Source organism: Hirundo rustica, chromosome 8 (assembly GCF_015227805.2).
Source record: "Hirundo rustica isolate bHirRus1 chromosome 8, bHirRus1.pri.v3, whole genome shotgun sequence".
NCBI lineage: Eukaryota > Metazoa > Chordata > Aves > Passeriformes > Hirundinidae > Hirundo > Hirundo rustica.
This window is the reverse complement of record NC_053457.1, coordinates 18,211,255-18,225,040: the sequence shown is the minus strand read 5'-3', so window position 1 is coordinate 18,225,040 and position 13,786 is coordinate 18,211,255. Positions and strand designations below refer to the sequence as shown.

Genomic DNA, 13,786 nt, shown 5'->3' with positions numbered 1-13,786 from the left:
AAGTCCAGTTTCAACACGCCTACCCACTTACTCTCTGCTTCACTGGAGCAAAACAGATGTAACCAAATTATCTGTATTAAAAATAACTCAAGGGGTAAAGACAAACATACAGTTATCATATTAAGAAAAAGTGCCACAATACCCTTTGTCAGTCTGGTTTGTTTATACTAAAAATTGCTTTGTAATGTGCCTCCGCCTACAAAAAAATGGGAAGAAAAATCCTTCTTTGTCCTCTTCCTTATAGTCTCAGGGAAAAAAAAAAAAAAAAAAAAAAAAAAAAAAAAAAAAAAAAAAAAAAAAAGACCTCTCTTACATGCATTTACATCTGTGTCAGTGCACCTAGTTCAAAGGAACCTTCATTTTGTCCGAGACCTCTAGAAAGGGCACTAAATCTCCTGGTCCCAGGAGCCAGCTCTACCAACACCAACTGGAAACTGCCATCTGGTAGAGCAGCACTGTAGGTCATGATGTAGGTCATCCATGGCCCTGTGGAGATGGTGTCCTGCCTGAGCCAGACAAACAGCTGGCTTTCCCAGGCAAGGACCCAGAGATAACTACGAGGTCTCACAGCAGTGAATACTGTCCCTCTTGTCAAACTTCTTTCTTCTTTCTGCCTTCGATCTCCACACACAAGTGGAAAAAATAAGATTCATGCCTTTACATCTATGATACCAGCCACACCAACATATCTCATTGGTTCAGAATGCCAAGGATCACAGTACCTCTTCAGCCTGTGGCTGGAGGTCAGCAAATGCAGGTTTCCCCAAAAACACAACTTGCATTATGCTTGAGTTGTATTACACTCACCAAATGTCTGATTGGCTACAGCAAGAGCAGACATGTCCTCTGGCTACGGCTGTGCAGTTGTCTTTGCCTGAAGGGCTCACAGTTCATCCCAACTGCAAACTCAAATGGGATGGGGCTTTGCTGAAAAGCCTGTATTTCTCCCTTCAGCAGGTTTGTCTCCTTGTAGACATAAAATGTAAAATTCAGCTGAATTTGCTGAGACAAAAAATTTTTGTGCTGTACATTTGTAACCTTCAATCTAGATAAAAAAAAGCAATTTAAACATGTGTTCCTTTCAACATTTCAGTGTCCAAAAGTTGAATTAGCTGCAGGCTTTTCCCCCACTCTTTGCCTTTCTTGCTAAAATCTGTCATCTTTTCTTGATAAAAAGACAGTTGATTAAAAAATGTTCTTAGAATCATTATTCATTTCTTTAGGGAAGCTGCTGTGTTTCATTTTCCTCCCTTCTTTTCAGTGGCAGAACAGAAGCTGACAGAGAAACCACAGAGAAAGGCGACACAGAAATTTAAACCAGCTGCTTAACCATCATTTTCACTCGTCATTTTTCCCAGCAAACCTTGAAATTTGCCATGAAGGAGGCATTCAGCTCCATCAGCACACCCTCCCAAAGGAGCAAAGGCAGCAGGCTACGAAGAAGCTGCAGGACTGTGGGTCTGAGCAGCTCAGCTCCTCTCCCTTGGGCACACGCACAGGGGAGGTGTGGGGCAGCAGTGGTACAGAGGCACCTGGCTCTTGGCCGGGTCTTCTCCGGAGGTCAAAGCCCTGTGGAGGTGGGAGGAAAAGACAGCTTCTGTTGGTGCTGCCAGGCAGCAGGAGCTGAGCCAGGGCCCTTCCCACCCAGGCTCCTGGGCAGCACCACCACCCTGGGTGAAGAAGGCGACGTGCGCCGAAGCACGGCCACACTGTGCAGATTGCAGGTAAGTCACGTGTTTGTGCACCTGCACAGGTAACCAAATGGAGCTCCTGCTGGGGAAACCATGAGAGGCAGCTGGTGAAGACACAGAGTGTATGCACAAGGAGAGTATATCCTGCCTGCTCCCTGCCAGCACCCCTTGCACCTGAGCACTCTCAGCCTGTATCGGGAGCCCCAGACATCCCCCGCTGCTCTGGCACCATGACTGTGGGTTTAAAAAGAGGGCAGTTTGCAGCTTGGTCCTGTGGTCAAGCTCCTAACTTGTCTCAGAAAAGTGATCCATTTCTTCCCCCCATGTTTCCACCTGAGCAAGGTCAGGAGTCCTGCAGCTGGTCCTCTGTTCCCCCCAGCACACAGCTGGCACCTTTCAACAGAAGTAGCCATGTTATGTAGTAAGGATAATTTGCCACTTGAATTCTGCTATTTCAAAATGTTCCATTGCAAACAAATTCCCTCCATGAACACAAATCTGCAAGTCAAAATGAATTTCTTTCAATGTTTTTGTTTAAACAGGAACCAACAGAAGTGTACCCAATCGCCTGCATCTTGCATGCTGGGCTGCAGCAATGGTTTTTGATCTTTCAAAATCTGGGCAATACTGAGGTAGTTTCCTACAAACCATTATGCAGCACATGTAAATCAGCTGCCTGACAGCTTGACCCTTTGGTAATTTTTTTTTTTTTTTTGGCTCTGTTAAAATTAGTCAGGGGAACTCACTGGATGATATAACTACAGAAGTACAAAATAATTTTAAGCTACACTTTTAAAAAATTTTGTGCATAAATAAATCTCAGAATTATTCCAGAGTCAGTAAAATAACATCAACTTTTAAAACACAAAAAAGAAGCCTCATTTAAAAATGGATATGTAGCAAGAGTTAAAACATTTTTGTTTGAAATTGTCAGAACCAAACAGAACTGAATAAATAGAATTTTTTCCCCAGAAGAACAAAAGTATCACAAATAATGTTCTTCTGGGAGGCTGCTATTTTGATTAAATGTCACCTACTGAATAGAAAAGTGTTGTGCAGGAAAATTTTAAGGCAGCTTGACTGAACACATGATCTCCACACTAGAACTCATGTTAGTCTAATGAGATTGAGGAAGTTGAAAGGCTGGTGCAAAAAATGTAATTGGCATAGCAATGGCATGCCCCCTCCTGTACCTCAGATTAGCTCTGCACTGCAGGATACACAGGAATTCATTGTTTTCATATCAACTCAAAAGTTGTTGAATTAAACGATCATGATACAGAAGCTCTGCAGGATTTTTAAAAATATATTTACAAAGCGAAGTTAGACTTTAGCACAGAGTGCTTATCAGAAAATAGCGCTCAGACAGCTGCAGACAAAAGCACAAGATGTAATTACAAAACATGTATTGGCCAAGAGTTGCTTTTTTTGGAAGATTTATTCTTATGCTTTCTCATTCTCTCTGCAGAAGGATCATCAAATCTCTGCCATCAACATTACTTTCTTAAGTTTCAGAAACGGGTCCTAGTTCCTGTTTTACACCCCCTTTGCTTTCTGCAAAGATGTTGTGCAGCTTGCACAGCCTACAGCAACACTGTCAGCGTAGAGGAAATAGGGAGTCTACAGTTCAGGCTAAACAAATTAAACACGATCCTCTAAACACAAGCGTTAGAGCAGACACTTTTCCAGCTCTGATATGTCCCCTGCTAACTACTATTTGTTTGTTTGTTTTTTCCTTTTTTTTTTTTTTTTTTTTTGGGGGGGGGGGGGGCTGGGGCTTTTTTTGTTGCTTGGTTTCACTTTTTTGTTTTTCTGCAGCTCTCAAGTTTAGTGATAAACTCCAGCTCTTGCGACCTTGTTCTTCCCACAGTCAAAACTGCTCAGGTACCTGCAAGTGCCTAATAAGCCAGGCTTAATAAGCTGTAACACCCTATTCATTGATAAGCCTGGTTTTTCTATAGATATTCTTCTAGCTCTGTGAACCAGACTCATGTATCTTCCCTTTTCTTCAATTCTTTATTTATGGGACCAATACTCCAATTGCATTGCACTGCAAGTCGTACAAAATTCTGGACAAAAGGAATGGGAATGAAAACAGTGGTTTTGCTATCTGGTATGCTCTGATTTAAAAAAAAAAACAAAAAAAACCCCAAACTGTTCTGGAAGCTGAGTAGCTTCCCTGGAGACTGTTGCTGTTATGGTGCTCAAATGACCCTGTTCTAGGCTGGCAAATAATAAGAAAAAAATATCCTTAATCTCTACTTAATTTATAGCCAGGTTCTGCATCAGTGTTTGCTTTTGTGCTAGGAGCTGGACCAATAAGGATATACAAAATTGCTGCTGCTCATCAGAGAAGTGATTTTAGTCCTGAAATTAACGCAAGCACTGCACAACTAGAAAATACTTTGTTAATGGGGCAAATTAGAGCAAGTATTCATTGGCTGTGTGATCATTTGGAGCTCAGAGCATTCAGCAGAACTTGAAAGCAGAGCTGTCACAGCAGAGGCAGCTACCATATGCAGTAAAGGAGGAACTGGTAAAAGAATGCAGTCCTTACCTTGCAGGGGGGCTCACCACAGGAGGGAAGTGCAACGGGCTCCTCAGCAGCTCCGTGTCAGAGGGGAGCCCCTTCTGCTGCTGTGCCATTGCAGGGCTGCAGAGCAGTGGCTCAGATCTGACAAACCAGCAAATTCCTCCTGCAAGGCTGCACGTGAGGATGTCAGTGCAGACACAGGGTCTCTCGGATCACTGCCTTCAGGAACTGCCTGGCTGTAAGCAGGGAAATGTGAATGGCAGGCTTCACACGGAGGTCTCCAAAGGCTTACTCAGTTACAAGAGTTGCTAAGCTGTCTGAAAAACAGACAGCAGTCATAAGGTGAGACCTAAATAATTGCTTTGCATCTCAGTACATCAGCCACAATACTGATGCCTCTAACCTGAAGGAAGCAGAAATCTACCTTGTCAAAGTCTGGGACCTATACACGTTCAGAAGGTAACCTGCAAGGTTTTCCCTTTCATTCAAATACGTAGGAACAGACTAGTAGACTAGTACCAGAACCTGTGTTCAGAACATTGACAGAATTAAAAAAAAAAAAAAAAAAAAAAAAAAAAAAAAAAAAAAAAAAAAAAAAAAAAAAAAAAAAAAAAAAAAAGTCAGAATCAGGCACATGGCTTGTATTTTATTTGGCATATGTGGAAGAATAGTTCAGAGTCAGAGGGGGAATCCATCTTAAAAGACATCTGAAATGCACAGATGACAAGTGTATGACTAAACCCTCAGTGAGGTATGCAAGGCTCTGGTGGTATTTTTATTTCTATTTAATGTCTTTTCCTTTTTAATTTCCACTAAACTCTTAATTTCTATTTTTTTTTTTTTTTTCCCTCAGATGAGACAAGAATAAAGATGAAAAATTCAAACAGCCAGCCTTTGCCCAGTACAGGCATTCCTGCCAGAGATATTCAGAGCTCTCCCCTTTCCACAGGCCTGTTTTGTCCATATAGATCTTAAATAGGAAACTGTACCTTACAGCCTTTTGGCATCTCTCTGGGCTTCAGAGAACATTACTTGCTCTGTGGTTCTCAGCAGCAACATGGGCAGCCTTCATTCTCAGCATCTTTGGTGTTGGCACCGTCCTCCCTGAGCGTCACGAGATGGCAGCACAACAGAAGGGCTTGCAAGGGCTGCTCTAACATCAGGCAGCCAAAATCTCACATACCTGCAAGTACACAGCTCATTTTCATCCTAGGCTTGCAGCTTCCATTTCTTTTCCTGAGACCATCTTAAAAAGCGAGGCTGTAGAGTGTCACAGCACAAAATATAACCACTCACCCGCCTGTGTGCTTTCAGCTATTTGAGCATTTCTAGGATTACGTTTTTCACACTCTCCCCAGCCTCTGGAATGGACAGGTTTCAGCTGAGCATCCAGCTGAGAAGCCGCTTAGAAAACGGTGGTGTACTTTGACCTTCTCACTTTAGGGACAGAGCTTGTAAAGGTGTCAGCATGTAGCAGAGCAGATAAAAGATTGTGGATGAAGAATGGAACTCTGGGGGAAGCAAATTACTTTTAAATTGTGTCAGCATTAGCAAAAGGAAAAAAAAAACAAAACAAAACAAAACATAAAGGATATTTAGTTAAAAAATGGGGTTTGATACTTTCAAAATTAAACTAGTTGATGTTTTGTTTTGGAAAGGTGTTTTTTCGTTTAAACCTTGAACAAAAATATTAGTAAGGCTAGAGGAAGGATAATAAACAAGAATATACTGAGATAAATGATATTGCTGGGGAGTTCAGGTGAGTGATTTTTAGAGGGTTATTTGGTTGTTTTTAAACAAAATAAAAATCCCATTCATAAAACTTCAATGAGTGGTTCAGTTCTCTCTGAAAATCTAGTAATGTAGAACTTTTCATTATCTTATTTTTCTAAGTTGAAATTTCCTGCAAGCTTAGGAATCTTGTTAAGGATTTAGATCTATGGCATTTTTTTGCTCCTGCAGATTTCTGACTTTTCAAATGAAGTATCTCTCTGCAGACTCATTATACTGCAGCTGTGAGTGGACAACCTCCACACCAGGGCATATCTGAGAAGACATTTGTATAAAGAAACAGTTGGGTAATCCAAATGAGTCTGCTCCACATATGAATATTGGGGTAGGCAAAGGAAAGAAGCGTTTGTCATTTTTCAGGAAACTGCTGTCCTTGTAAACAAGATGCTGATTACCAAGATAAGACAACGTTTAACAGGATAATATCTGCTCTAAAATGAATGATTCCTAGATTTTTTTCACCCAAAGAGAAGTCAAAAATATTTTTCAAAATAATATCACATTTTTTCCATAACAGTTTGATCGAGAAACATTAATGGGAACATATTTTCAGATAGCACTTTTATATAATAAGTAACATTTCTTATATTAAGCACATTTGGTTGGGAATTTTTCTTCCACACATCTTGAAAAGCTTATCAGAGAGGTCAGTTTTACAGACTCCATTTCACAGGTTGTAAACAGTAACATTACGAATTGAAATAACATACCCAGCCCAGTGGCAGGGTCACAAATAGTACCTGGTCCTCCCAAACTGGAAGTCATTAACAACTCTATTTTAATTTCATTATTTTCTTCTTCTCTGCTTCAGATGATTTGAAACAGAAGGAAAATGGGTCAGTGTTAAAATAATAGCACATTTGAAATTTTTAGCTCCCTCCATTTTTCACCTAGCCTCCAGTTTTCACCCTAGTTTCATTTTGAATCAGATCTGCCTAAATGTCTATATTTTTCCCTGAGGCAGCAGGAGGAGATACATTCCTGAGGATGCCAGTTTCAGTCCCTGATGCCTAAAATATGCATGCACTGCTCTGTGATTCCTGCCACTAAAAGAAAAAAGTTACATTCATTCTGCAGAGACAGCATTTGAGTTTTAAATAATGCATTTCTTTATCTCCTCTCCCAGCCAAGGACCTAATTTCTTCCAGGCCCATAGGTGACAGAAGATGAACAATTTCCCAGGTTACTGTGTTTTATGCAGCTGAGGTCCTGCAGCTCCTTGCCATAGGATATATTGCTGTCACTGTTCTCCAAGGTGCAGGGGAGGTCTGGGGGTGTGCAGAAACAGATGAACAAGTGAGAAGTCAATAATGTCTTCAGGCTTTCACATCCTACCTGTCTCAGGAATAGCAAAGAAGTTCAACCTGGCAAATTTCGTGAGGTGATTGGAGCAGACTGCATAACTGTGTAGGTAATACAATTAGAACCAGAGATGTCAGCACAACTGCACAGTTAACTGGGACTTGGTCATGTTAAGGAACTTCATTTTGAAGTTTGAGATGCTTTGCTAACATAATGCAAAATCCAAACAATGTGAAATACTCCAATAAATTCTGATCCAGCAGGTCAGTTAAAATACATATTTTGATGTGAAGCTTGTGAGCACTCTCATGATTTAAATTTAACCTTCAAACATTTTTCTGTATTGGAATCAGGAAATTAAGTTCAGAAAGATCAGAATAGATTTCACAGAGAATTTCTGTGAGAAGAATCACCTACTTGAAAGAAGCAATGATGAAGGGAAGATCTTCAGCTGTGATTTCCTTGATTTGATACCAGTAGCAGCCCTCTCAGATCTGTGATGATCTGAAGGTGATAGTGAGGCAAGGGCTAGAGACAAAAGTAGCATTTTGTTAGATCAAAAGATGTAGCAGCAGAAAAGAGGATTTTAGACAGACTCACAGAAACGTTGACAGAAGGGACCTCTGGGGGTTACTTAGTCCAGCCTACTGCTTGGAACAGAAAAAACAGACTAATCTAATCATCTTAAAAACCTCTGCAGGCTGACATCTCCCCTGCTCTGCAGGTATCTGTCCTAGTGCTGCATCATCATCCTCCTGGTCAAAAAGGTTTTCTGGGCTCCAGTCTGAGTTCCTAAGGTCCAAACTTCCTTTTGTGTTTTAGCACCTGTAATAGCAGGTGTTTGATTTTATACTCTGAAAATGTCCTTTAACTACTTGTGGGTTGATATTAGATTACTCCCTTGGCCTTTTTGACAGATTAAGCAATTCTGTCTCCCTCAATGCTTCCTTGTAGGAGAGGTGCCCTAATCCTCAACAGTCTGAGTAGTCCTTATTCAGATGTGAAACACATTTCAAGCCAGATATAATTGAAGAAAAATTATTTCTGTGTACCTTGATTGTGTTAACCGTATTTTATCTCACTGTGAGACACAAGTTGCAGTGTCATTGTCATCCAATTTCAGATTGGAAAATATCCACTAGATCTTATACAGAGCAGAACCAAATCATTCAAAGTCTCCGATCTGCCCTGTCACCTGACACTATCGATCAGCAGATATTGCAATGGTTAAAGATTTCCCTCTGCATCCTTGATAAAGCTATCATCTAGACACAAAATTAAGATGCGCACTGTTTGTCCATCTGACTAGTATCCATTCTATATTTATCTCTTTGTCCTGTGAAAAGCAAATGCGATACTTAGAGCCATGCTGTCTCAGTAACCTTATGTTCACCTTCATTACCAAAGGAAACTTTGCTAGTAGACATGTTTAGGAATATGGCAATAGCAGGAGTTTCTAGTACTAAAAGGGACATATAATTTCTGATCCTGGTATAGTAAGGATAATACCACAGAGACAAAAAAAAAAAAATTTAAAAAATTAAAAACTAGGAACAAGCTTTGTTCTCCCTGTTTATGAAATCTAGAATATCTGGATTTATAAGATATTACTCTTAAGAAAGTTCTTTAAACACCTATTCATGATCTAAGCCTTGCTTTCTTGTAATACATGAAGGTTCATCACAAAACACATTTGGAAATCTTTATCAGATCATTCAGAATTGTCTATCCTTTTTTCACCACCTCTTCAATTGCCCTACCTAATAGCTTCTCAAAAGCAGAACAATTCTGTCAAAGGTTTTGTTTCTCATTAGAATACTGCACCTTGATATGGTCAGAGATTACTGTTTATAACAAAATCAGAAAGGGCACATCAACATCTCTAATGTTTGTCAAGTATAAACAAAAGCAGAAAGAAATCCAAGTCATGTTTTTAATCTACTTTGAAAAATAACATACAAATCTCAAGGTGTTTTTGAAGGCCACTTATGTAAAATATCTATTTTTCTTACCGGGCACTCTTTTGAATAAATTTTGGAATGTGTTAAGGTATTTCCAATAGTAGCAGGTGAGCTCTTGCAGGGATATAGGTACACTTGGTATATGTTCGCCATGGCAGAGGAGAAACAAAATTACATTGTGCCAGGAATATCTCTGCAGGGTGGTTTCTTGTCCCACTGAAGTCCAAGGCAGCTGTGTTATAGGCTCTCTCAAGCTACAGCTGCTCTCTAGAGAGTCACTCTTACATCCTGAAATCAAAGATTAATTGCTCCTGACCTATTTGCAGAATGTGACTAGATGGGAAGGAACATCGACTGTAAAAGAATAATAAAGGCACCCAGAAATTCCCTAGCTTCATTCTGAAAAACATTAAATATTATTCTTGCTTAGTCTCCCCCTTAGCCCTCATTACTGAATGTAACTCAGTAAGATCACAGTTCTGTCCCCTCCTAGCAGTCTTGACGTGTTTGGCACATTCACTGCCTCCTGCAGTAAGATTACCCCTGGAAGCCCAAGATGTCATTAAGTTCATGCATTTCCTTACTTTATAGCCAAACCTAAAGGAATCGTTCCATTCTTTCTCACTTGATGTTAGATAATCCCTGAACTAAAGATTTTCCTGAATTACCTTTTTTTCCTGAAAGATAACTTTGAGCTTCCAGTTGTTTCCAGAGCTGCTCTAGAACATCTACGCAGCTTTCCCCATTGTACGTGATACTCAAGAGGCCATTTCCAAAGAAGAAAAATTCTCTCTTCATGGTTTAAGAGTTTCTTGCTTTAAGCCCTAAGCCTGCCAGTAAAATCACTGGTTACAGGAAGCTGAAGGACCAGTAGCCTTTTTCACCTGGAAAACCAGCTGGCATCATCAGCATCAAGAGTTTTCAAGTGATGATCATTTAGCCTGTAAGCAAGAGCTATATCAAATTGAAATTCCTTCTGGTCATTAGATACTTGAAAAGTTGTTCATTAATGCACAAACTACTTCATCAGAATTCCACAGTTCCTGAATATATAACCATTCAAACTGGCCTTGCAGAAGAAATGTTGCTGCTGTTATTTATCTCAAAATGCACACAATGGTTTTTCCTTGTTTCCCTTTTCCATGAACTCCATTTTATAACATATTAGAACGGATTGTAATTTTGGTTACAGTCTAAATAAACTGGATCTGAAATTCAGTGGGGCCAAAGTCCAGGGTGATTTGATCTTGGGCTTTGATCCAGGTGCATCATGATGATGAGCAAAGAAAACGTTATCAGTCAGCTAGTTACAACAAGTCCTTGGCCTCCAGATGGAACCAGAAGATGAGGAGGAGGAAAAAAGGATATACGGTGTGATAATTGGTAGGTGACAGCATGCTGTGTGTGCAGCCTGGGGAAACAGAGATCCATTCAATCCTCCTCATAATAGCTTCAGCAACTTCACTGGCCCACGCACTCTTCCGTCTCAAGCACCCGCCGTGTTCCATAGCCTCCAGTCACCAGCCTTGGCGCCAACACATGAATCATATCTTCTGTGAGTGTCCCCGCTGCAGTAACTCATTATCATCTTCTGCAGTTAGATAGCACTTGCCAATCCCAGATCTCAAAACACTGCATTAATATGGCCACAACCTGGGATTTAATATCATGCTTGTAGCCACAGGAAATCAGCTGTCATTAGACAGAGAGCCCATCTCCTCACTCTCCTTAAGCTTTTTAATCCCTAGGTCACATCACCTGCCTTCATGTTGTGGGCTTAACCATCATGGGGAACACTTGCAATAGACAGAAGAGTTGTTCCACGTTCCAAAAAGGTAGCAGATAATTAATGACCACATTTATTTTTAGATTCACATAAGAGTCACAAAGTAGCACTTCTCCAGTATGTGGTTAGCCAACTGATTTCTATTTTCTAGCCTACTAAATGCTTAGTGCTCCACAATAGTCTTTCATTCTGGATTTGACCAAGCAGAGGGATATAAACATGGGAGCCGTGGTTTGCAACCATTGGTACTCATCATCACTTTGGTATCCCAAGCCATCAGGGATGCCCCTCTTCACTCAGATCAGTCATAAAAGCCCTACTGTCAACAGCCCAGCAGCTTCCTTTGTCTCTCAAAGAAGCCTGCTAAATGGAACCACCCTTAGAGCCCAGCTCTGGAATAGAATAACCAGCAAACCCCCTTTTCTCCCAAAGGAAAAGAGAGAGGAGAGCAGAGCAGGGCAGGCCATAGTCCCCACAGTACTTGAATGAAGTAACGAGGAAAGATTAGAAAGGGCCAAGTTCGATCAGAACTCAAGCACATCAAACACATCTATAATGATGAAGAAGCAGGTCTAGGGCCATGCTAGGAAAACACCCCACAGCTTGACAGTGAGAATTATGTAGAATAAAGATTGCCAATACCAGACACAATCTTCCAATTACTAGGTAGATCCACAACATTGAGGGAGATGTAAGATCTAGCTGAAAAAACTGTCTATAGATCTTAATCCAAATTATTACATCACTACAGACACATGGAAGACTAATGATCCTACTAGATAGTTTAAGCTAGATATGAAGCCCAAGCCTGGGCTTAAATAAGAGATCCTAGACCTCTGGGCAGAGGGTGTGGATGACCACGTCAGGTGCATTAGGGCCATTAAAGCACTTCAGGATCATAACACAGGTTTCCCCAGTCTCTGCATTGTGCTTATGTGGGAGAACATTGCTGAGGGAAAGGAGCTATTAAACTCACACAGGAGAATTAAGGAAAATGCAGACTGTTGAGTAACTTGTCCCAATTATCTCACTGAGTTTAAGCAGTTCAGTATAGAAGCTTTAGGAATTAAACATTCCCATAGTGTCTGGTTCCTTCCAGAAACTTGTGCTACCTTCCTACTGGATCTACTCTTAGTGTTTCTTTGAGGAACAATTTCTCTAAATTTTCAGACCAAAGCATTGCAGCTAGTGTGGGACCACTTGCTGGAGATAATTGTTTTGTTGTTTTGTTTTGTTTTTCTTCTCAGCTGGCTTATTTGTTTTAATTTGGTTTGTTTTTCTTTCCATGGCAAGCAGTTTACTTCCCCCAAATAGTGTCTGAGAATTTCAGACCTGAACTTCAGACCAGTACTTAAATGGGGGGAACCCCACACACACTACTTTCCTAGTCTTTAAAAATCATTTAAGTTATGTTTATACTTTGAAAATTGCTTTAAGAAGGGCTGAAAATGTTTAAGTCAAAGCAAAACAGGGTCAAATTGAATGTTTCTTTTTGCACTTAGTATTTCTTTTTTTAACAAAAAAAACTTAGAAGTTAGCATTTAGTGTTGAACTTGGTTTAAATATTTTCCTTTTACTCATAAGCATTGTAATTATTTATATAGGTCATGTTATATATTTTTTTCCCCAGACGGGAAATCAAGTTTTCATGGGAAGTGACTTAGCAGGATGAAGTGTTCTGTGCTTCCCATGAGGTTAAAAGTTCAGTCAGCTTTTTCCCCTGTCATGTTTACTGTGCACACCTTTTGACTTCCTGCTCAAACTGCAAAATTATGTGTATGAACAGCACCAAAACAGACAGGAAATGCTAAAAATATGGAGCGAAAAGGAGTTCTATTAAATGGTTGGTTGGAATGACTTTTTGACCCAGGGTCTCAGGTTGGACAGAAAGGCAGGAACGTAACATCCCTCTGCTGATGCTCCTTCTGCTTATCCACAGTATCAGGATGCTTGCTGAGTTTGCTGGCCAAGAGATCACCATCTAGCTATTCTTTACTGTGATGAAACCCAGCTAAAACAGATGATTAGTGTGGAGATAACTGCAGGAGGCTGTGTGTTCACAATTGAGACCATAGTTCAGATCCCATTTCCATCCTTGCTTACAGGTCTGTAAGTTTGAGTTCATGCCACTGTGACCTCCAAGATTTATAATCACTTATAAGCTGCTGGTTTCACCAGCAGCTGAAAGTACAAAACATCTTAGCCAATGCTGCATTCTGCACATTGAGAAGTACAACCTCTGTAAAGAGCCAGAGAACCTCTTCCAGTATTGGAGCTATAACTTGATAGCCAGCATTCAATATCCAAGATATTATAGATCTTGGAAGAGGAGAAAACGGCCAATCTCAGATGCCTTTTGTCAGTACAGCTCAGCAATACAGACCTGCAGGGTGATACTGCAGGGCACGGGAAGTATTTACCCCTTTTTGGCACTCACAGAAGGAACTGCTAGGTAGATAGAGCTACGAGCAGTCTAGGGTCAGGATATGTCCATTACTCAGATGTAATTATCATCCAATTATCTATTTATATTTTATGGATACTATTTAATAGTTTCTATCTATTTTAACAAATGTTTGTCCTTTCCTCCTCTTCATTACTGACTGCAGAACTGCACACTTGCCTCCTTCCTGGGGAGGGGTGAGGCTGAGCTTAGCAAACAGTACAATTAAAAATGACGGGTGCTAAAATGTAACGTAATGTAAAATGCAATGAAGACATT

The 13,786-nt window shown here is 40.4% G+C and overlaps 1 protein-coding gene across 15 annotated transcripts in view; it reads right to left on the bottom strand.

Moving 5' to 3' along the window:
* WDFY4 (WDFY family member 4) overlaps positions 1-10,114 on the bottom strand; it is a 131,969-nt gene extending 121,855 nt beyond the window's left edge. For 8 of the 15 annotated variants that reach the window (XR_005701882.2, XR_005701883.2, XM_040071406.2 and 5 more), the window contains exons 1-6: positions 9,947-10,114; positions 9,330-9,566; positions 7,735-7,845; positions 5,214-5,407; positions 4,649-4,749; positions 4,249-4,541 (exon numbers count right to left, since the gene is read on the bottom strand). Coding sequence is in view for 8 of the 15 variants with exons in the window: in XM_040071396.1 (XP_039927330.1) it covers positions 4,249-4,337 (89 nt within the window). In the remaining 7 variants the exon portion in view is untranslated. Of the gene's footprint in view, positions 1-807; positions 1,774-4,248; positions 4,542-4,648; positions 4,750-5,213; positions 5,408-5,520; positions 5,736-7,734; positions 7,846-9,329; positions 9,567-9,946 lie in introns of those variants that run through there. The other 7 variants (XM_058421537.1, XM_040071402.2, XM_040071403.2 and 4 more) reach the window with 7 other exon arrangements.
* Between the last annotated feature and the right edge of the window lie 3,672 nt (positions 10,115-13,786).